This window comes from Peromyscus californicus, unplaced genomic scaffold, assembly GCF_007827085.1.
Source record: "Peromyscus californicus insignis strain IS unplaced genomic scaffold, ASM782708v3 Scaffold_9__1_contigs__length_137607984, whole genome shotgun sequence".
NCBI lineage: Eukaryota > Metazoa > Chordata > Mammalia > Rodentia > Cricetidae > Peromyscus > Peromyscus californicus.
In genome coordinates this window covers 130398284-130421862 of record NW_026294617.1, presented here as the reverse complement: position 1 = coordinate 130421862, position 23579 = coordinate 130398284, and the positions used below count along the sequence as shown (strand labels likewise).

At 44.0% G+C, this 23579-nt stretch overlaps 1 protein-coding gene across 1 annotated transcript in view; it reads right to left on the bottom strand.

Moving 5' to 3' along the window:
* Positions 1-246: 246 nt before the first annotated feature.
* Positions 247-23579, bottom strand: part of Pigk (phosphatidylinositol glycan anchor biosynthesis class K) — an 82534-nt gene continuing 59201 nt past the window's right edge. The window contains exon 11 of the mRNA XM_052730207.1: positions 247-697. Coding sequence (XP_052586167.1) covers positions 581-697 — 117 coding nt within the window. The 3' untranslated portion in view covers positions 247-580. The remainder of the gene's footprint in view (positions 698-23579) is intronic.

Sequence of the window (23579 nt, the reverse complement as noted above, 5' to 3'; positions counted from 1 at the left end):
GTTTGCTGTCCAGGCTGACCTTCAATCTGAGGGCTCAAATAATCTTCTCAACTCAGCCTCCTGAGCATTTTGGACTATCGGTAAGTACCTCCATGTCTGGCTCACAAAGGATTCTTGAAGAATATCCAAGGAGGGGGGAAAGGTTAATAATATATGGTAAAAACAAAAAGATTATGAAATGGTTCTGTATGAGCTGGGCTTTGGGGAAACAGGCACATAAATAAAAAGGCCAAGAGAACACATAAAAACTATTAACAGTTACCTCTTTTAGTGGTAGTTAATACCTTCACAATTCTTACTTTTACCATGAAAAGAGGATAAAAAGAATCAATCAATATTTTCCAATGTCATTGTCCCACAGTTTCTATAACACATGCACAAACACAATGAAAAACACATTTAATGGCCAATAAACAAGTACATTAACAATATTTTTAAATGATAAAGTCAAAAGTTCATTAAATTCATTTTTCCTAATTTCTTCCCAAATTTACACAAAAGCAACATATTTAAAAACATGAAAACCTATGTTTTTATCCAAGGCTGCAATCCTCCATTTGTTCTTCATGCATCCTCGAGTCTAAAAGATGAACTTCATGTGCTTGATTCCATAGGTCTTAAAGAAGACCATGAGAATGAGCGCCCACAGTCCCAGAATGAAGCCGCCGGGAGGGTGCCAATCTTTTGGCTTCGGTTTCTGCAAAACAAGGACAACACAGCCAGCTTAAGAGCAGATGAAGAACTCAGCCACCGATAAAGTCAATGCCGGTGGGAAAGAGAAGGTCCAGTGGTGCTGTTGTAAGAGGGCGGTTTTGGCCCAATGAACACACTGGGGCAGCAACAGTGGGAAAGACGACGTCAAATGAGAAAACCATCTGGAAGGCAAGCTGACTGCTAACAAAGGCCAGCTCCTCAGAGGGGTCTGCCCTGAGCCCCAGTGCGACCGCCAGTGCGACCGCCACTGCGACCGCCAGTGTAACACCAGTGCGACCACCAGTGTGACCGCCAGTGCGACCGCCAGTGTAACACCAGTGCGACCACCAGTGTGACCGCCAGTGTAACACCAGTGTGACCGCCAGTGCGACCGCCAGTGAGTGCGACCACCGGTGCGACCGCCGGTGCGACTGCCGGTGCGACCGCCGGTGGGACCGCCGGTGCGACCGCCGGTGGGACCGCCGGTGCGACCGCCGGTGCGACCGCCGGTGTAACACCAGTGTAACACCAGTGTGAACACCAATGTGAACACCAGTGTGAACACCAATGTGAACACCAGTGTGACCGCCAGTGCGACCACCGGTGTAACACCAGTGTGACCGCCAGTGTGACCACCAGTGTAACACCAGTGTGAACACCAGTGTAACACCAGTGTGACCACCAGTGTGACCACCAGTGTGAACACCAGTGTGACCACCAATGTGAACACCAGTGTGACCACCAGTGTGACCGCCAGTGCGACCGCCAGTGTGACCACCAGTGCGACCACCAGTGTGACCACCAATGTGAACACCAGTGTGACCACCAGTGCGACCGCCAATGTGAACACCAGTGTGACCACCAGTGTGACCACCAATGTGAACACCAGTGTGACCACCAGTGTAACACCAGTGTGACCACCAGTGTGACCACCAGTGTAACACCAGTGTGACCGCCAGTGCGACCACCAATGTGAACACCAGTGTGACCGCCAGTGTAACACCAGTGTGACCGCCAATGTGACCACCAGTGTGACCACCAGTGCGACCACCAGTGTAACACCAGTGTAATACCAGTGTTAACACCAGTGTGACCGCCAGTGTGACCACCAGTGCGACCACCAATGTGAACACCAGTGTGACCGCCAGTGTAACACCAGTGTGACCGCCAATGTGACCACCAGTGTGACCACCAATGTGACACCAGTGTGACCACCAGTGTAATACCAGTGTTAACACCAGTGTGACCACCAGTGTAACACCAGTGTGACCACCAGTGTAACACCAGTGTGACCACCAGTGTAATCACCAGTGTGACCACCAGTGTAACACCAGTGTGACCACCAGTGTAACACCAATGTGACCACCAGTGTTAACACCAGTGTGACCACCAGTGTAACACCAGTGTGACCACCAGTGTAACACCGGTGTGACCCTCCCCTCGACTTACTCTACAGGGGAAGAGTCTGTCACTGTTTATTTCTTCGTTAGTTTCAGTTTTCTGTGCCTCCTCTTTCCTGTGGAACTATGGCTCCACGAGGGCCGTGCTACTGAGAGGAAGCACTCACACACCACACTCAATCAACTCCACGTTCATCCCAGCAGCAGCAGCAGCAGCAGCAGCCACCTGCCCTGCGGCAGGTGACCTTGGTCATGGCTTCCCTTCCCAGAGAATGCGCTTACCCTGGCGTGCTTCCTCCACACTCCCTGACCAAATGATGCTAGCCCCAGACTGTCCCCAGCTGAAGCACTTTTCTCTGAACTCTCACAACGCTGAGTCCCCCCCCCCCCGCCACCCCTCCTGTCCACCCTTCAGTTACCGTTCTTGCCGATCTCCATGACAACCTGCTGAGGTCCACCTCTTCTCTAACACAACCCCACAGCTGTGCCATGTGCGCCTTTCTCTAGACTGGGGTTCTCAACCTTCCTAACGTCGTGACCTTTAATACAGTTTCCTGACCATAAAATTATTTTCACTGCTACTTCATAACTAATTTTGCTACTGTTATGAAACATAATGTGCATATCTATGTTTTCTGATGGTCTTTGGCAACCCCTGTGAAAGGGTCATTTGACTCACAAAGGGGTCGCGGCCCACAGGCTGGGAACCACCACTCTAGAGTCACTGTATAGCTCTTCTCCAACACACCCATGGAGGAGAGCCTCAGCTCTACATGTGTACCTCTATCCAGAAAAGACCATTGCCGTGTCTTCAACAGCTGCATTCTGGCACTGTAACTGGAGGTGTGTGTGACTATTATGTCTCTATGTGTCAACTTACTTAATGTTGGCCAGGACAGTAACAGTTACAAAATGGGAATCAACTTCTATTAGTTCAAATTAATTCATCAAACTAAAACGACAAAAGCTCTCATATTTTCATTTGGATCATGGTAAGTTTTAAGAGTTTTTAATCAACTATTTAACATGAAGTAAACTGATAATAATTTACTGGTACATTCCAACTTCATTCCTTTGTCTGCTCCTACAGTCTTCTTCCAGAAAGGTCTCCAAAATCTGACCCAAGAATATTAAATCCAAAGTTGGCAATAGTGCTATATATCTGTTCCTAGCACTCAGGAAGCAAAGCAGGAATCTGAGGCTGGCCTGGGCTACATAGCAAACTCCAAGGTAACGTGGGCTACAGTGTAAGATCTTGCCTCAGAAAGAAATATATAGGACAAATGAATAAAAAAATTTAAAATGTAATTTTCCTATTTACTTTCTACTTCAAGTATCTAATGGGGGTTTGAGCTGTAGCTGTGTTTAAACACCTGCCTAACATGGGTTTAAACACAAGCCCTGGGTTCAGTCTCCAGCACCACACACACACACACACACACACACCCGAATTCCACATGAATGTGTACACATGTACACATATGTGCACAAGCACACACATGCGTGTGCACACATGCGTGCACACGCACACACACGCACTCAGAGGTGTGCACGTACACACTCACACATGCACACGCTCATACACACAAATACTATTTGATGGGTTTGCTCACCTATGTAATGATGGTAGGACAAAGCCCTCTAGCATCATGTGAAATTTTAAGTGCAGCAGTTCTCAGACCATTGAACCATTAGAATTCTTAGAAGTCATGGTCTCTTTACACCATGCAAAACTAATTTTTTTTCTCTCAAAAGTCTAGAATGATTAATATAAAGCAGTTATGCTAAACGTAGGTAATATCAATGTCACAGAAAAACTAATGTGTTAACTAAGCATGATTGTTGCTCTGCCCATCATTGTTTTTTGCTAGCAGTCAAATAATTAAAAAGATTATGGAAGCCTCAGCAAGGCTTAAGACCTTCATTCTCTTCCACATACTGAGCAGGTTACAGCTCCCAGTTCAGCAGAACACCCCACACAGCCTACAGGTGAACTGGGGTCTCTGATTCATAGGACATTTGAAAGCACACACACATTATTCTCCTAGGAAAATTAAACAACTATTCAAAATTCAGCACTAGGGTAAACTCCCCAGGGGCAGTGGAACCCACAGAATCCTTCTATAAATCAGATTAGCAGCTTTGGTGCTGAAAGGGTCCAGGGGGTGATTCCAGCAAGTCAGTTAAGTTCCACCAGAAGATTAGAAAAACAACAAGTAGTCAACAGCAAACTAATTCTGCAGCTGGGGAAAGTACTTCTGATGATACGGTTTCCCCAGCATTCAATTTCAATGTTATGCTCTGAGGCCAGAAACGGTCGCCAAAGTTAAGTCAATGTACGCGAAAACAGCATCTTTGTAAGTAACTGCCATTCCCCCAAAGACTCAACAACTACCCTGTGACAGCTGTAATGTGCTCTTCCGAAAGTGAGCCCGTTGACCTGCACTCCTGGTCCTTCAGCCTGTGGACAAGGGGACCAGAGGGGAAGCAGGGCCTAGAGCTCCTCCAGAGGAAGCTTTGGAAGGAACAGTAGAAGATGGAGAAAGAGAGAGATAGAGATAGATAGATGGATGGATGGATGGATGGATGGATGGATGGATGGATGGATGGATGGATGGATAGATAGATAGATAGATAGATAGATAGATAGATAGATAGATAGATAGATAGATAGATAGAAAGATAGATAGGTAGGTAGATAGATAGATAGATAGATAGATAGATAGATAGATAGATAGATAGATAGATGGATAGAGACTTCATGTATGTGCACACACACTTGCACAATCATAAAATACGACACAAATCAACAAAAGCAGCAAATCTCAGCTTTCAAATCCCACCATCTGCAGTGACAGTTTTTTTTAAACTTATTATGCATTTGGTACATCTGTTTGATAAAAAGTGGAAAATCCATTCATTAAACTTACTTTGGACTGAGCTCAAGAAGGTGTGTGACTCGATGCAGCCTTTCTCTGCCTCCTCACCACAACCCTATGCAAAGGTACAGAACTACAACACACGTCCTACCAAATCCAGTTAACTTCTCCAAGAAACCCAAGCGTCTTCACTGTCTGTAAGCCTTAAACCCTAGGACACAAGGGGATGGTGGGCCCAGTTTTCAAGTGGCTACACGCTATGCTAAGGACTGCTTGGTCATGAGAAAGTGTGACTCTGCTGAGAAGGCGTGGAAGCCTGCGTCTTCCTGCCTGCTATTTCTGTAGTGGAAAGCTGGATCTGCGCGGCAGCTCAAGCTACGTATTGCATCCCAACCTCCCTAGTAGCACGGCTTGTCATATATCCATTTACACACAATCCCCAGAACCCATGGGACACTACAGAGGGTACTGACATTCTAGAATATTCAGACACGTAGACTTTATCTAGACAGAGGAACAGACATCCATGTGGTAAGTTATCTTCCAGGGGAAATACAGCATCAGCCCTGTCAGTACTGGATGGAAGGAGTGTGGTTTTCCTATCCATTTCAACTTCTCTAAGGCACCCAAACCATGCATGAGTGGCAAGGCAGCATGGAACCCTGGTTTAGTTCCACTGCTATCTGCCAGATCCTGGGAATAGTAAAAACCACCCGTTGGACACAGATTTAAGAAGACATTCACACTAGGGCACAAAAAAACACCCACACTCTGTTGAAACCCAGAACTCCCGCAGCCAGGGGGAAGTGGGGACAGGAGAGTCCGCTGGAGCCTGGTGGGCTAGTTAACCTGGACTATGCGCGCCACGGCACAGACAAGAGGGGACTGTACCACGACAAAGGAGACAGTGAGAATGGAGCCCTGAACGCTGTCCTCTGAGCACAACGTGTGTGGCAGCACATGCCCCCCCCCAACAGTAATAAATAAAACAGAATAAAAAGAAAACCATAAAGAAAATTATGAAGAAAAATGGCCCACCCATTGAAAAGGAGATACATCCTGAAGATGCAGGGAAGCCACTTCTAAATAAAATTTCATAAGGAACCACAATATAATTCAGGAAATTAATATTCAGCATGAATTTTAATAAAAATGAGCAAATAATAGAAAATACAAGAATTATCTAAAACAGTGGTTGTCAGCCTGTATGGGTCGCAACCGTTTGAGGGTTAAACAAACCCTTTCACAGGGGTCCCCTAAGACCATCAGGAAACATAGATATTTACATTATGATTCACAACAGTAGCAAAATTACAGTTATGAAGTAGCAATGAAAATAATTTTATGGTCTGGGATCACCACAACATGAGGAACTGTATTAAAGAGTCACAGTATTAGGAAGGCTGAGAACCACTGATCAATCTATAAAGAAGAAAACAAAGACAACAGGCTAAGATCAAAAGGAAGCCAGCAGCATAATTTCCTAAGAGTAAAACTAACCTCCACCCAGGCTAGCGAGGAACACTGTGATCCGGGTTTTCACTCCCTGGCTTTCTAGCAGGTCGTATAAGGAGGTGGCGTCTGCGGGGATGTAGGTCAGTGGTAGGCATTTGCCCGGGATGTGAAGGAAGGCCTTGGATTTGATTGTCAGGCTGGGGCAGGGGTGATGTTTCTACATGCCTGCGTCTGGAATCGGCTGGTCCAGAGACTGCTCTTGGTTAGAGGAACACAGCACAGTGTGACCTCAGGAGATTGTGCTTGCTCCTGTGCTCTCTTAGACACCTGCTGCAATCACAAGCAAGCCCAAGCTTCTGGGAGAAAAGTGGAGAGCAGGCATCTTTGCAGCCAAAGCACAGCCAGGCCACCTAACTCACCACAGCCAGGCCACCTAGCTCACCACAGCCAGGCCACCTAGCTCACCTCAGGCAGGCCACCTAGCTCACCACAGCCAGGCCACCTAGCTCACCACAGCCAGGCCAACTAACTCACCACAGCCAGGCCACCTAGCTTACCACAGCCAGGCCAACTAACTCAACACAGCCAGGCCACCTAGCTCACCACAGCCAGGCCACCTTACTCACCACAGCCAGGTCACCTAGCTCACCACAGCCAGGCCAACTAACTCACCACAGCCAGGCCACCTAGCTCACCACAGCCAGGCCACCTAGCTCACCTCAGGCAGGCCACCTAGCTCACCACAGCCAGGCCACCTAGCTCACCACAGCCAGGCCACCTAACTCACCACAGCCAGGCCACCTAGCTCACCACAGCCAGGCCAACTAACTCAACACAGCCAGGCCACCTAGCTCACCACAGCCAGGCCACCTAACTCACCACAGCCAGGCCACCTAGCTCACCACAGCCAGGCCAACTAACTCAACACAGCCAGGTCACCTAGCTCACCACAGCCAGGCCACCTAGCTCACCACAGCCAGGCCACCTAGCTCACCTCAGGCAGGCCACCTAGCTCACCACAGCCAGGCCAACTAACTCAACACAGCCAGGCCACCTAACTCACCACAGCCAGGCCACCTAGCTCACCACAGCCAGGCCAACTAACTCAACACAGCCAGGCCACCTAGCTCACCACAGCCAGGCCAACTAACTCAACACAGCCAGGCCACCTAGCTCACCACAGCCAGGCCACCTAGCTCACCTCAGGCAGGCCACCTAGCTCACCTCAGGCAGGCCACCTAGCTCACCACAGCCAGGCCACCTAGCTCACCTCAGGCAGGCCAGGGAGAACAAAGGACTCTCCAGATGAATTCAGCCCAAACTGCCAACCTGCAGAACTATCACCTCGACAAATAATCAAGGTTTTAGTCACTAATTTGTGGAGTGGTTTATTATGCATCAAAAGCCATGAAAAATAACCACAGAGGTGACAGTTAATGAGAGAGGAAAATCTTGGCTCTTAAAGTCATAATAAAAAGACTCCCACTGATCACCTGTAGCTTCAGGTTTCCACAACCATGTGTACATAACGAGGGCCCGAGGGAACTGACTGATCTCGCTCCACCATGAACTCTTCTGAGATGGGTGAGCTCTGCCAAGATCATTGCTGACCTTCCTAGAATGAGAAATCTAGTCAGAAGTGAGATCACAAAGCCAAGACCTCAGCATGTCCTGCCTCACTGGACAGTGTTTAAGTCCCAGCATAAAATCCCTGCTCTGTTGTCTCCAGGTACCCTTTCTAAGGCTTCTCCCCCACCATCTGAAGGCAAGGGGACCCACTGGTGACGGTCAGATGCTGCCCCCTGCTGGAAGAAGAAACCTCTCCCAGATCTCTGCTCTTGACCCTTGGTTATCTAATTAGATAATGATGGATAACCGGTCTCCACTGCCACTTCCAATTCAATGGAGCACTAATTATAGTTTTTCTTTACCATGAATTTCACTTTTCTGTGATGGGAATATCTACTGTTAAGGTTTTATTAATATCACTCTATTCTCACTGGCCAATCCAGATACAACTCCTGAGAAAGAAAAGTAAACTTTCATTTGAGACTATTTACACATATAACAAAGTATATAAACTCATCTCTAATAACTATTGAGTAGAGTTCATACTTGAAATATCCTTTGTAAAATCAATAGCCATCAATCACATCAGTAAAAGTAAGAGAATAAATTTTATTTTCATTTACAATGGCAATTTTAAAACATAAGGCAGATAGGGGTGCCTATGGCATGAGATGTCAGGGAAACAATTACATTAGTCTACAGAGAGGGATAAACTGAAGAAAAAAAGGATAATGCTAGACAATGATGCAGTGTTGACACAAAGCCAGAAAGGTGAACACATGAGGATAGAAACAGGCAACTAAGGTTTACAGGTGAGAGAGGAGTTGGGAGGGTGGAGTAGAAGGTGGCTATAATCCAGATACATTGTATTCATGCATGAAATCACCAAATAATTTTCACAAACCTCAATGACTAACAATAACAAAGGTTTACCATAGTCCCGTCACCCTCATCTGTGAGAAACGGGTTCCTGGACCCCAGCAGATACCTGAGACCACAGTCAGTACTGAACTCACTTTTCTATACATACATTGTTATCACAAAGTTTAATCAATAAACTACACAGTAATAGATTACTAATATTAATGAAATAAAATGATTGTAACAACTTCCTATAATAAATGTTATATAAATGTAAAAGAATTTATAGATAGAAAAACTCTCACAAATCAATGGCAAGGGAGCACTGTTTTCACATACTCAACACTGAGTTAAATCAACACTAGAAACACCAAATACACTGTACATGATTTATAGCTAAGTATAAATACAGAAGACAAAGGAGATAAAGTGTAGAAAAATATGCACAATAAAGAGATGTATAAGCCCCACCATAATGAATGAAAACAAGAAAACAAAGGTGTAGACTGGAAATAAATTTCTGAAATATCCACATTTTATGAAGTATAGAAATAAAATTAAAAGGGAAATATGACAGAAAAGGAAATTAAACTCATGAAGTTTTCCTCCAAATTCACAAAGCACAGGGTTTATCAATAAATGAGATGGGAATAAAAGTTTTCACAAAACTATAAAGAGCTAATTCACATTTGAAAACTCTCCCTGTCAGAAAAACAGTATGTAAATGTTGTGCTGTTTAAAACTGAACTAGTAAACGTTAACTAACAAGGTCAGCTTTAGCTGTAGATCTTTAAATGTTTCTTCTTCCCCTAGGAATCATAGTAAAGGAACTCAGAAGTGCTGACAAAGGTTTACACAAGTTCCAGTCTCCCCTCCTCCATAAATACCAGCAAACAACCTAAGCAGACTGTGCTGTGTACTACACAGCCACCAACATGCTTGCATACAATTATAATGATTTAAGATTCCTATCCCATAATAAAGAAGTTAAAACAATATGAAAATTAAATATGAAATATGGCTTATAATTCTATAACAAATATTCAAAAGAAGAGAAATACATTAATACCTTAGTTCTGCTTTTCTGGAAGAAGCAGGATTACATGTGGGTACTGATCATCTCATATTTATTTGTACTTTTAAAAAGTCTATGTTTAGGGTATGTATATGTATAGTATATTTATAGGTATATAAAGGGGTACGAATGTTATGTGAGGCAGGGAAGGGGAATATACAGAAAAAACTGCATTAAGAGTCTCCTGGCTGTGGAAATGGCTCAATGGGCAAAACCCTTGCCATGCAAATGTGAGGCCTGGAGTTCGGATCCCCAGAGACCCAAGTGATGCCGGGTGTGCCCACCTGTAACTCCCGCCTCGAAGGCACAGACAGGTACCCTCAGAGCAAGCTGCTTAGCTAGACTTGACCTACATGTGAGTGCTAAGGTAGAAAAGCAACGGAGGATGATTCCTGACATTAGCCTTGACCTCTGCATGCATGAAAACCTATGTGCATGCACACACACACACACACACAGAGGTGGTTGGGGAACAAAAGGAGAAGCTTCCCTTCTCACTAGCAGGAGCATTCCACAGCACCCCGCTTGAGATATGCTACCTACCAAACAGCAACATGGGTACCACGACAGCAGCATGACACCAGAGTGCATTCCCAGTGTGTGTTCAACGCTATTCCTGCCATAACAATTTTGCTATTTTAATACAAACTATACATGATATTTTAGACATCCTCCAATGATTTTTCCTTACAGTCAAGTGAAGGATCAGTATAATTATTGCATTTTGTAGTACAGCTGTATTTGAAGCAAGCTCATATTAAAATATTTTTTATAATTTCACTTGTATCCATTAAAGCGTTTCCTAAAATGACTGATTTTATATAGTTAAGGTACTCTACAGACTGCTGTTAAATACACTCCTCTTTTGTTTAACCTCTCACAATAACATCTACAATACAAAGGTGAATGGCTTACATAAAACCACTGTGTGTCAGGAGCCAACACTCAGATGCTTAAGGGCTACCAATTATCAAAATGCCTAGTATTCCTAGCAAAGGGCTAGGTAGCTAAGCAACACTACACTTAGAACTGTGAACAGCATTCACGCCCCCTTTCGTGTTGCAAGAACATTACCATATAACTTCAAAACACTTGAAGAGAGTACAGATCTAAGTATTAAATTTATATAAAGAGACAGGATTTTTAAAATTATACATATTTATTGCGAAGCAAAGGGAAAATTACCAAAATTTCACTGAGATCCTTTTCTAAGAATAATGAGAGTTAATTATACTATACTCTAGAGAAACAAAATTATAAAACAAGGTTATCTACCAAGGTTACAGTTACAATTCAGAAAATAATTGGTTTCTACTATCTATTTAATATAGTTTATTAGTATTACTAATATATCTATACCCTTTACATTTACCTAACTTATATTCCTTTTTAAAAAATGTTTTATATGTATGAGTGTTTTGCCTCCCTGTATCTCTGGACACCGCATACATGCAGTGCCCATAGAGACCAGAAGAGGTTGTTGGATTCCCTGGGACTGGAGCTGCTGTGAGTCACCCTGTGGGTCCTCGGAATGGAACCGAGATCCCTGGAAAAGCAGCCAGTGTTCTTAATTGCTGAGCCATCTCTCCAGCCCCATGATTAAAGTCTTTAAATTATATTCATATATAAGGAAAACCACAGTATGCAGGCTTGGAAGACAACCCGATTCCTGCTCCGTGTAGAGCGATTGGTTCTAGGGCAAGGATGGGACCTGAGAACAGGACCCTGTGAGCAGCTGCATCATAAAGCAAAGAGAAGGATTCTGAGGGTGACTTCAGGTCTCTAATCAAAAGGAAGGCCGCTGGGATGGAGTAAAGCCAATGGGAAGGAAGGGTCTGACCTGTAAGATGGTCTATATGGCAGACAGAGAAGTCAATGATACAGACATGTTAGAAGTGGCCTGGATGCTCCCTGGGTATTGGAGACTCAGAGCCACACTGCAGAGTGGGCAGAGAACAGGGAACCGCAGAAGAGCCGAAACCCCTAGAAACAGAGCAAGGCCCTGAATCCTTCAGGTGACATGAAGAGCTATCCAGTCAACATGAAGATGACCCAGGGCCTCAGTGCATGTCACTGGTTGCTATCCTGACTGAAGCTCCTAAACAGGAGACTCAGTTGAGCCAGGACCAGACTCCAGGAAAATGATGATTGTAAATCACCATGTGTTATAAAGCAATACAAATTAATGGATACATTTGCAGAAAAATAAATTGATAGGAAATAAAACTATCAAATTTGACACTTGTTCTCTGAGACAAACACATCGAAATGAAATGCTCCATTGTAACTTTGTATTTTTCCATTCCTACTCTCTGAGATCTTGAACAAATATCATATCCAAGTGTCACAGTCAGTGTTCCACTGCTGTAGAGACACCATGACCAGGACAACTCTCCTAAAAGAAAGCATGGAATTGGGGCTGGCACAGTTCCAGGGGCTTAGCCCATTATCCTCGTGGTAGGGAGCATGGTGGCATGCGGGCAGACATGGTAGCTGAGCATTCCATACATAGGCAGCAGGAAAAGTGAGTCACGGGCCTGGCTTGGGCTTTTGAAATCCCGAAGCCCACCTCCCAATGTCACACTTCCTTCAACAAGGCCACACCTCCTAATCCCCCTCAAGTAGTGCCACTCCCTGATGACCGGGCATTCACATATATGAGCCTTTGGTGGCTATTCTTATTCAAACCACCACACCAAGAGGAAACCATACATGAAGAGAGGAGGGATTTCGTGAACAAGAAACTTAAAACATATACTTTAAACTGGGTGTAAAGGAAAACATGAACATCTGGGAAGAGAAACAGAATACACAAATAAGACCATGCAAGATTTCCTGAGGTTAAAAATAAGACATATGGCACTCTGGTCAGGGAAGCAGCCCCTGACTCCAGCTGGCACTCTCTGGGAACCCACAAGCCACTCCCAACAGAGAAGCAGATCAGTGCCAACCTCAGCCGTCATCAGAGAAGCTTCCTCCTGCAGCAGATGGGAACAGACACAGAGACCACAGCCAGACACTATGCAGAGAGTCAGAGACCTCAGAATACTCAGCCCTAAATGGGATACATCCATCAAATCCCTCCCCTCAGGGGTCAGGGAACCCAGAGAAGTGGGGGAAAGCATGTAAGAGCCAGAAGGAATGGAGAACACCAAGGAAACAAGGTCTCTAAATCAACAGGATCAAGGCTTATTCGAACTCTCAGAGACCAAGGCAGCATGCACAGGGCCTGCACCATGCATGGAGCTGCACCAAAGGGGACTCTAGAGCTGGAAGGTGACGTGGACATGGGCCCCATCCCTAACCAAAAGCTATCTCCAATTGGTAACCACTTGCAAATAAAAATTTAGTTTTCTCCAAGGGAGTCTCCCTGGGGAAACCGAGCACTCTTTGGGGAGGCCACATTCCCAGCAGTAGTGGCCAAAAGAAAACATACTCAATGCCATCTTGTTTCTTGTCTCATAACATTGTGTTGGAGCTTTTCCTTGTTTGTTTTTTATCTTATTATTTTTATTTTATTTATATATTTTCTTCCCTCTTTTTACCCTGTAAGTCCTTTGCATATATATTATGGCTACCAGTTTAGTGTTTTGACGGGGTTCTTGAGTGTGCCAACGAGTGGGTCTCTGTTTCTTTATGCCTTCTCTTGGACTCTTTTCCTTCTGTTTGTTTTGTATGGTACAATTCAGATGTGTTTATTTTTATTTTACCTTGTTATATTACATTTTATTTTATTATCATCCTATAGAAACTTGTTTCTTTTCTAATGAGAGGCAGAAAGGGGGAGGATCGGGATGGGAGGGAAGCGGGGGAGAATCTGGAATATTGGGAAGGAAAATTATAATCAGGATAAATTATGTAAGAAAAGAGAATCCATTTCAATAAAGGAAAAAAGCTGTTATCCAAGATGCTACAGTTAGTCTTTTGTCTGTGGAAAAGGGCCTGATAAGCCTTAGTGTTCGAGAAAAGGAGTAAGAACTCACCGCCTTTAGCAGTGTGAACAGTTTATACATTCACATAGTGTGCACTTTGGTTGGTTGGTTGTTGTCTGTAGCTTACTTTCACAAGAATTTACACTTCCTTGATGAAAAGACTACATATATACAGACTGCATTTACAATGTACATGTGCTTTAAAGAACGTTGTAGGTAATAAGCACACACGACTGTACCATTAAAACATCCTATGAAATGAGAATACACTAGATGGAATTAGCAAACTGCATGTGGGAGGGGCAGTATCAGAGTAAGACAGGAGCACGCATCATTCCCCAAGCCACACAGGCACACACGAGGAGAGCGAGCCTGTGTGCTGAGGAACAGGCACAGTATTGAGAACCTATCCCAAGCAACAGCACACTTTCAAGAACTCAGCCAAGTGACAGGGCATACAGTCACATTTGCACACCTATTCCCAAGTGACAGGGCATACAGGCATCACACTTGCACGCCTATTCCCAAGTGCAGAGGAAAAGATCTAAAATTATGGCTGAAGTTCTTCGATTTCAAATCTGTACATTTAACACCAAGAAAACAGACCACACAATGGGACATCAGAATCCAAATGAAAAGCGAGGAAAAGGAACAGGCAGCGAGAAGAAGCAGGGTCGGCGAACTCTAGCCATGACGTATCCCAGGCCAGTAAACCAAGTTCCACTGGATCCCAGCCAAGAGAAACGATATCATCAGAATGTGGAAAACACAGTAAAGCTATTAACTTAGAACTCTAGAGAAAATGGACCAGATGGGAAGTACGTTTCCAGTAAGAGGGAAAAGAAAAGGGCTGAGCTTCGGGAACTCAGCATGAACAGACCCGCACTGCAGGTAGGTGGTAGAGAAGCTCTTCGGGCAGAAGGATGAGGTGGACTCACACAAAGGGGAGGAGGGTGGAAGTGAAATGGGTGCAACAAATAAAACATCGCCCTCGTTTTAAACACTTAAAACACACACTTGACTATTTAAAAGCAAACGTGATCAAATGTTGTGGCGCTCAGAACAGCACAAAGAACAAAGGGCCGGGCATACAGACGGAATTCCTACAGCATACGTGAACACAGTATTATTTGAAGTAGACTGTGGGGCTTGGGAACATGGCAAGTTGGTGGTGTGCTGTGGGATGGTCTGTATGTCAAGTGTGTTGCTGATTGGGCAATAAATAAATCACTGATTGGCCCGTGGCCAGGCAGGAAGTGTAGTCGGGACAAGGAGGAGAATAAAGCTGGGAAGTGGAAGGCTGAGAGAGAGAGTCACTGCCAGCTGCCACGATGAGAAACAGCATGTGAAGATGCCGGTAAGCCACAAGCCACGTGGCAAGGTATAGATTTATGGAAATGGATTAATTTAAGCTGTAAGAACAGTTAGCAAGAAGCCTGCCACGGCCATACAGTTTGTAACCAATATAAGTCTCTGTGTTTACTTGGTCGGGTCTGAGCGGCTGTGGGACTGGCAGGTGAGAGAGATTTGTCCTGACTGGGGGCCAGGCAGGAAAACTCTAGCTACAGTGGTGTGCTTGCCTTGTGAGTGCGCAGACCTGAGTTCAAGCTCCAAAACCCATGTCACAAAGCTTGGGCTTGTATTCCCAGCACTGGGGAAGCAGAGACAGGAGGAGCCATGGGGTCTCTGGCCAGCCAGCCTAACCTAACTGGTGAGATTTAGGCAAATGGAAAACCCTGTCTCAGAGGAGATGGATGGCCTTCCTGAAGACGACATCTGAAGTTGTCCTCTGGTCTCCATTCATGCACGCACCCACGCAAGCATGCACCCAAGAAAATAAAGCAGACTGTGATAAAGTCAGGATGTGCAGTGCAAGTCCAGGGCAGTGAAGTGGATTCACTGGAATTAGATGCAGTGCAAACGACATAATCCAAAACAAAGTCGAGAGACAAGGAAAGAGAAGGAAGAGTGAATGGGCAAACACAAAGAGCAATAAGGCAGGCCCACATCCACACAGTGACACTCACTGAGCGGCTCTAAGTTTTCCAGCTAACAGGCAGAGCCTACCCTTGGGAAGAAAGCATGAAACTCAATATTGTACACACAAGACTCAGGCTCTGAGACTCAGGTAAGCAGAACGGGTGAGTGCATGTGACAACACATTCTCTTGATGCATTCTGTGAATGTTTGTGATTACACCCAGTTTAGCAATCAGATACCTATGTCAATGGTTTACTATTTCAACCACCCATTTAACAAATACAGTCTGAGTATCTACCACACCAGGCACTGGTTAGGCTCCAGGTATAACCAGATCAGATCCTCGAACCTAACAATGCAGTGGAACAGATCAACATGTAAACAGTGACATGCAAAATACCAGCAGGTAGAAGTAATAGTCCTTCATAAAAGTCCCCAGGAAGGACTGCAACTACTTTTTCAAAGGGATTTCAGCATTGCTGGGCAGCAAGAAGCTACTAAAAGAATTTGATACTTAAATTCCCCAAGAAATCTGCAGAGCGTCTTTTCTGCTCTCCAGCAGGCATAACAACTTCCTGCCAGTCAAAATGGGCAAGGCGGGGATAGGGGCTAGCCTAGTCTCTCTCTTAATACTTGGGCAGTTACTCAGTCATTCTGAGAACATCGTCACTGTAACTTGTTCTACAGCCTAACAACACACTTTTTTGTTAAAAGAAGAAGGGAAAAGTGTCAGTGTTAGTCCAGAACCAGTACTTGTTGAGTGTCAAGGATGTGCTATGTGCTCTGTATTACTTCATCTTGGCATTTCAAGGCATGAAGAAATTTTCTCACCTTGGTAAAAAAGTCAATTGCCTAAATTACCACAACTCATTTCCCCAGAAAAAACCAAAAACCAAAAACCAAATGTTAAGCATACCACAAGAAACCCCAGCACATGTCACAAGTAAAGCTCGCTGCCGGCTAGAGAGCTCCTCTGAGCGGAAACTAGTCGAGGGGATGTATCTTAAGACACTGTAATGGCTTCTGCTACTCTCTAGTTTAAACACAGTTAAACTCTAACTTCCTGGTTTTAGGCAGAATTTTTATAACTTCTTCACTGTGGGTTTCCCAGGAGATCCTCACAATGCTCTCAAGTTTTAATGTCTGAATCCTGGTGTATTCTCTTTTGAGATACACAGTCTGAAGAACAAATCACAAAGCCTCCCTCTGTGCTTAAATGAAGCCATTCATGGGAGAAACAATTTAATTTCAGTCAAATTAATTTTTTGGAACTCTATTTGCTTGCATCAAAAAACGATCACAGACTGAATCCCTTTTCAAATAAAGTTCAACAAAGCATTTTTAATAAAAGGAGTAACTGTTAGTCACAGCAGTCATTATGAAAGTGTTTAGCATATCTTTACAATAAAAACAAATATTATAATTATTTTTACCCATATTCATAATGGTTCTTCCCATGGACCAAGAGCTTCTCTGTGGGTAACAGTCTGCAACAATGCTCTGATACAGCCCTTTCTATTTCAATGGTAGCTGAACATGCAGGATAATATTCATAGTAGACCATAGCTATTACTTTATTATGTCAGCCAAAATGGCCAGGAGAGAAGCAAACGACAAAGTCTGACAGTTCTAAGATATCAACTGCTGACATTTCAAATAAGCTCTGCAACTAGCTTTATAATTTTCATTATAGTACACCGTGCTATTTTGCAGGAAGGGAAAAATCAATTAGTACCTAATCTATCCATTTATAATTATCACCTATTTCTAGCAATGTTATAGGCTGAATATCTACCTAAAGGTTGATGAATGTACTTCATAAGATTAAGATGTCTACTGGCACATCTTATATCAGAAACCCACCAATTATATGAAATTAAACAATGCAGGCATTAGTTTGTCTTAGGTAAGTCAGAGCACTGGAAAGTGTAAAAAGGCACACACACAAAACAGGAAAACTGAAAACCCCGATCAGATAAAGCAGCTGAATATAAAGTGAAATGATCCTCAAAAGAAAACTGGGGCTTCTCTAAAAATTACCAGAAATGATGATCAGAGGTGACTGAAAAAACAGTGACATATTAACCCCTAATGTGATTGGTACAATGAGATGTAAGTGAATCCCAACTGTCAAATTTCTGTAACCAAAGATACTGACCCTTCTCATACAAAACAGAACTTTTCTGGCATGCACATATTATTTACCATAAATAATAACCTCAGCTTTTATCAGGAAGAATGCTCATTCCATCCCAGGCCCGTTTGGTGACGGAGAACTGCCCCAGCTACGACACTTCCTTCTATGGCAAGCCAGCAACACCCCCACGCACAGGGCACGAAGCCAAAGGGAACCGTGTTTTACTGCATCTGAGGACTGGGGCTCTACTCACACGAGGGGAGCCCTGGTGCTCTGTGTTCTCTTTTCCAATACTTCAGGAACAATTTTGGTGAATTTGGCGGGTCAGTTTCCTAAAGACGGGCATGTAACAACGAAAGCAACTGCTAAAGGCATCGACGGACTGGCTTGTTTGCCTTTGGTAACTATTACCTAATTAGACTGCAGGTTACAACCTTTCCCCCGGAAGCAAAAGGCAGGAACCTGTGTTTGGGGGTCTGCTTTCTTGACTGGACTTTTCTTTTAGACATTCTTGGTCCAGTGAAGTGCCAGAGAGCCCTGTCTCTGTGTTTGCTGGAGGTAGAAAATGCCCCTCTTTGCTTCAGTGCTGTTCACTGTAGAGATGTGGCACACAGGCCGAGACCCCTCACACACACTGCACACGGCGCCTCAGGTGGTGACAGCACTGGGCTTCTCCGCTAGGGGACGCACGTTGGTAAACTGAAGTGAAGAAAATATTCCTTCTATTTGCCATATTTATAAGATTATAACCAACTGTTAAAAGATCAAAAGTCAATTAATAACTGCCAACCCGACTGCATCATGGTTTCTATGAATAAATGAATTAAATTATGGAACATTTTAATAAGCCTTTACTGTATCTAAAAGCATTTTAAAATATATATATTCTCTGAGAAGCAGCAGCAAAAATCTGCTGGGAGAGCCTTTTGTCTTGTGACTAAAATGATGGAACTGGACTATAAAGGAGTGAAGTAATTATGGCCGAGTACCTAATGTCCAAAGCAATGCACGGGGTCAAACAGCTGATACTCACTAGAGATGTTTGCTTTCTAAATGTGACGAACTCTTAAGTGACTTGTGGAAGAAATGTGTATTTCTCTAGCTGTTTTTGTTACTTAATGTTTTAGCTGTGTGTCACTAATTTTCAAATATCCAGGTCCACTCAGGTAAGTTAATGACCCGAGATTTTTGACACTCATTTCTCTGACAATTTGGATATCCCACTTGCACACAGTCGTGGGGACAGACGATCAGTACAGGCACTCTGCAATGAGTCATGGAGTCACAGCTTAAACATTCTCTTTATGGTTGGTTTTATGGAAAGAGACATGGTGTCTTTGGAAAACAGGACACAAGCAGTGGGTGTGCTGCCTGGATAGCTCAATGAAGTCTGCGAAATCCCGATGACCATTCAACTATCGTAACTGAACACTGACTCCTGGAACAGAACTGGGTAATCCAAATGCCAGTGAGGCATCTACAGGTAAAATTCTAAGTGAGCAAGGCTCCTCAGCGCCTCCATCCCTTATCAATTCTTTGGCACCTTCCCCTATGACTGACTCTATTTGTCTCCAATGCACTGGAGTCCAGTGCAGTTAGGGTGGAGAAGGAAACCAGGCATGGGTCTTCTAGAGTGACTGTTTAGCCAGGCTTTCAAATAAACGAATCCTCATCTGCTGAAGAATACAGAGAATTCGACCAAAACGTGCTTTCAGTTAACCGTCCCAGGAACTACACCTGCTTACAATTCACAATGGCCCGATTTTCTGAGGGAAAGACTTGTTTGAAAACACTTTTAAGTGTTGATCAGGAGGGAGCACCGCATAGTAGTCAAGAGCACTGACTCTGGAGTCACGTGACCCAGGCTCGAGCCTGACTTTGCTGTTGGTAAGACCTCAAGCAGACGACTAGGGTGGCACTTACATGTAACTGAAACTTCTTTAATGGTACTATTTGTTTTCTGATGGTGGAGAGGAGCAGAGGAGGAACAGCAGGAGGGGGAGAAACAGGAGGAGGAGGAGGAGGAGGAGGAGGAGGAGGAGGAGGAGGAGGAGGAGGTGGTGGTGGCGGCAGTGGCGGCGGCGGCGGCGATTATCTACTGCACAAAAGAAATGGGGTAGAAGATGTAAAGGAGACACTTCCAGGTAGAATAGGGGGAATTAAAAGCCGACTGTAGATGAACGTCCAGGAAGGAGGAGAGGAAGGAAGGAAGGCAGAGAAGAGGAAAAGAGAACTCTACTCTTTCTTCATTAATATCAACTATTATTTTTTAAATCGTTACAAATTTAGTGGAAACAGGAATGCCTTTTGTTCTAGAAAACTTAAAAAAAGTAGGCAAGGCTCCAAATTTTATTTATTTTTGGTTTTTCAAGACAAGGTTTCTCTGTGTAGCTCTGGTTGTCCTGAAACTCACTCTGTAGACCAGGCTGGCCTCAAACTCACAGAGATCTGCCTGCCTCTGCTGGGATTAAAGGTGTGCGCCACTACCGCCGAGTTCAAATTTTAATTTTTAATAAAAATAACACATGAAAGAGATATGATGACAAATTTATGCACAAACTAAAAAAAAATTCAAAACTGCATCAGGTTGATGAGACATTACTGAAACCTGGATTACTATTTCCAAAACTGTTATGGCTTATTTATTCTAGGGAAACAACACTGTCAAGAATGAGCACCGGGCTCTGACATGGAAGGGGGGCTAACTGGCATTCCCCTAAAAACTCCTGTCTGGTGTTCAAGAGCAGTACACAGTCATGAGTCTGTAATTTCAATGAAAAGAAACGATCCGTGTACTATGTTTCACTCCACTTCAGTTTTTAAGCTGCATGGTTGGGAAGAGTCTGAAAGATTACAAAGCTATCCAAGCCCATCCCAGACATTGTGAGTTATATGGATTTGGTTCCCTTTTGATGAGTTTCCAGACATCAATAATTCAATAGACATACTTCAAAAAGAAGGTGCGAGAGACCTGCAACTCGAGGCATTTCAGTCAACCTTTAGCAGAGTTTAGCTCCAGTGTGGGAGGCTTCACTGGAATAGAAGAAAACATTAAAATGCCAAAATAGCTACAGCAGAATAAAATAAAGAACAAAGAGGAACAGAAGGTCTGAAAATCTGCCCTTATCCATGTCATATAATGGCAGGAGCTAGAACTGCAGAGTTCACTGCACTGTGTGACACAGACAAGGAAGAGACTGAACTACACATTTAAAATCTTATTTATTGTCTGTGTGTGTATACATGTGCAGGCACACACACACAACCAGCTATCAGAGAATAACTTTTGGAAGTCAGTTCTCTCTTTCCACCATGGGTTTGGGGAATCAAACAGACCACCAGGCTTCAGTGGCAAGCTCTTTTGACTACTGAGTCACCACTCTGGTCCCTAGTTTAGAACGACAAGATTGAGAAGCTGGGTTATGAAATGAAAGATTCTATGAGCAGACACTGGAAGGAATTCCCTGCAGCACTCCTGGATCTGTGTGATTCTGCCCTCCGTGTAGGGGGCCAACAGAGAGGGGGTGTCCAGACTAAGGAGTGCTACCTAAGGCCAGTGTTAAATACCCTGCAGTGTCAGGAGCAGTCCTGTCCCCACAGAGTGTTGGCAGATGCCCAGGACACTGTCTGAACTGAGTATGCTCAGAAGACCCTTGTCTGAGGAGAACGAACATGCACTACTCTGACCAAAATACAGGATTTGTAGGAGGCCCTGAGGGTGCTAGGATAAGGGACAAAGCACAGGTGGGGAGGTGTCAGGTACTGTCCACAGTGGGGTCGGGTCCCCGACGTGGAACGTCTGGATATGCTGTGCTCGCTGCAGTCTCTGGATCCTCGTAACAGTACAGAACCCACCACTTAGTGAAAGGACCCAAATCAAGGGAGAGATTATCCCAGCGCCTGGAGTCTCGGCATCACCTCTGCACACCTCAACCCTCCCACATGTGCATCCAGCCTTTAATGACGCTGTTTCAACCACGTGGGCACATATGTGCTTAATATAGGTACGCTGGGGCATCTACCATCCTCAGGTGGATTGAACAGTCAGCAGAAACAAAGCTTCAATTCAGTCCACAGTAGTCACTCTCTCATGCCACACCTTCGTGGCACTCATAGTACAGTGTACCAGTCCTGCTATGGACTGAGACCACAGACATTGATCGAACAAGCAATTGAAGCGTTGTTACACCTATGTAATGACTGCATGGACTAACTGAACTGCAAAATATACTCCGATGCAGCTTTTACTCGTGACATCATTTCACTACCCCTTCCTAGGCAATAGAAGACAATTTATTCTTAGGATTAAAGGTCCCTCAGTATTGTCAAGGTCACTAGATAATTTATCATCTTTCCAAAGATCTCAGGCCCTTGCTGGAAGACAGTTTATGTGGAGCTAAGTAAGACTGAACAAGTCCTGGGTCACCGTAAGCTCCATGTTCCACTCTGATAGTCACCCATGAGGCTTCCTTTAGTGGAAGCAGCAGGCACGTGGGTCATGGTGAGGTGTGTAATTTCTGACATAGGCCCTGATGCTGTCCAATAACGTTCCTAGCTTCAGGGTTATTGTATGCTAGAGGTCTGTTAGACTATTACTTCCCAGAGGGTTTCCCCACAGTCACAGGGCGGTAGGTCAGATGGGCAATGAATGGCTAGTAAGAGAGCCAAACACAGCCAAGATAATCCAGCTCTAGATCTGCAACACCCCAACCTCCCACAACTACTTCAGTCATGTAGCCTTTGCAGAACATATGATGTAGGTGTGGGTTCTTCAGTGCATGTGACCTTTATTTCATAACTTCATCCAGGTCACCAGGAAATTGACCAAGTCCAGCCATATGTGTTCTGTTCATAGGGACCATCATCATCCTGGTACTTGTGCCACCGTTTGTATCTAGAAAACACTGACCCAAATATCTTAGTGTGTGTGAGGAATACTTAAAATTTGTCCCTCTAAAAAATTAACGGGCATGCTACACTGGATGAGACTAAAGAAAGGTTCACCTAACAGTAGGCTCGGACACCCACCCAGCACAGACTTGGCATTTCCGAAATAGTTTATTCCAAAGTTAGTTTTCTTAAGAAGTTGCATTTGAGATGAATAGATATTCCTAATTACAAAGATAGTTCTCTTTTTGAAGACTTTTATGTCTGACTAATTTTCAAATCACTAATTGTCATTATTTTATAATTAATAAGCTCTACATGGTGCTAATCAACTTTTTATGCTCACAAATTAAAGTGAAACAAACCTATTAACTGCCAAAAATGTTATCTAGCTCATTTGTCAGTGACTGCATTTACAAATAAAATAGCATTAACATTCAATAAAATACCATATTATATTCATAAATTTTAAATCTTAATTCAAAATCCACACTACCTTTTAAAAAGTGGTTTGATTTTCAAACCAGCACCTGCAGGATAACTATGAAGTTTACTTATTCACGGAAAAAACACCCATTTCTCTCTCTAATGTCCCAACAATAGACTTACTTCTTGTAAACAGAACAAGTGACAGTCTTTGAACAGAGAATATCAACATGGGCACACAGGGTCAGAGACTACCTTCTCTGTTCGTACTTTCCTGCTATTTCT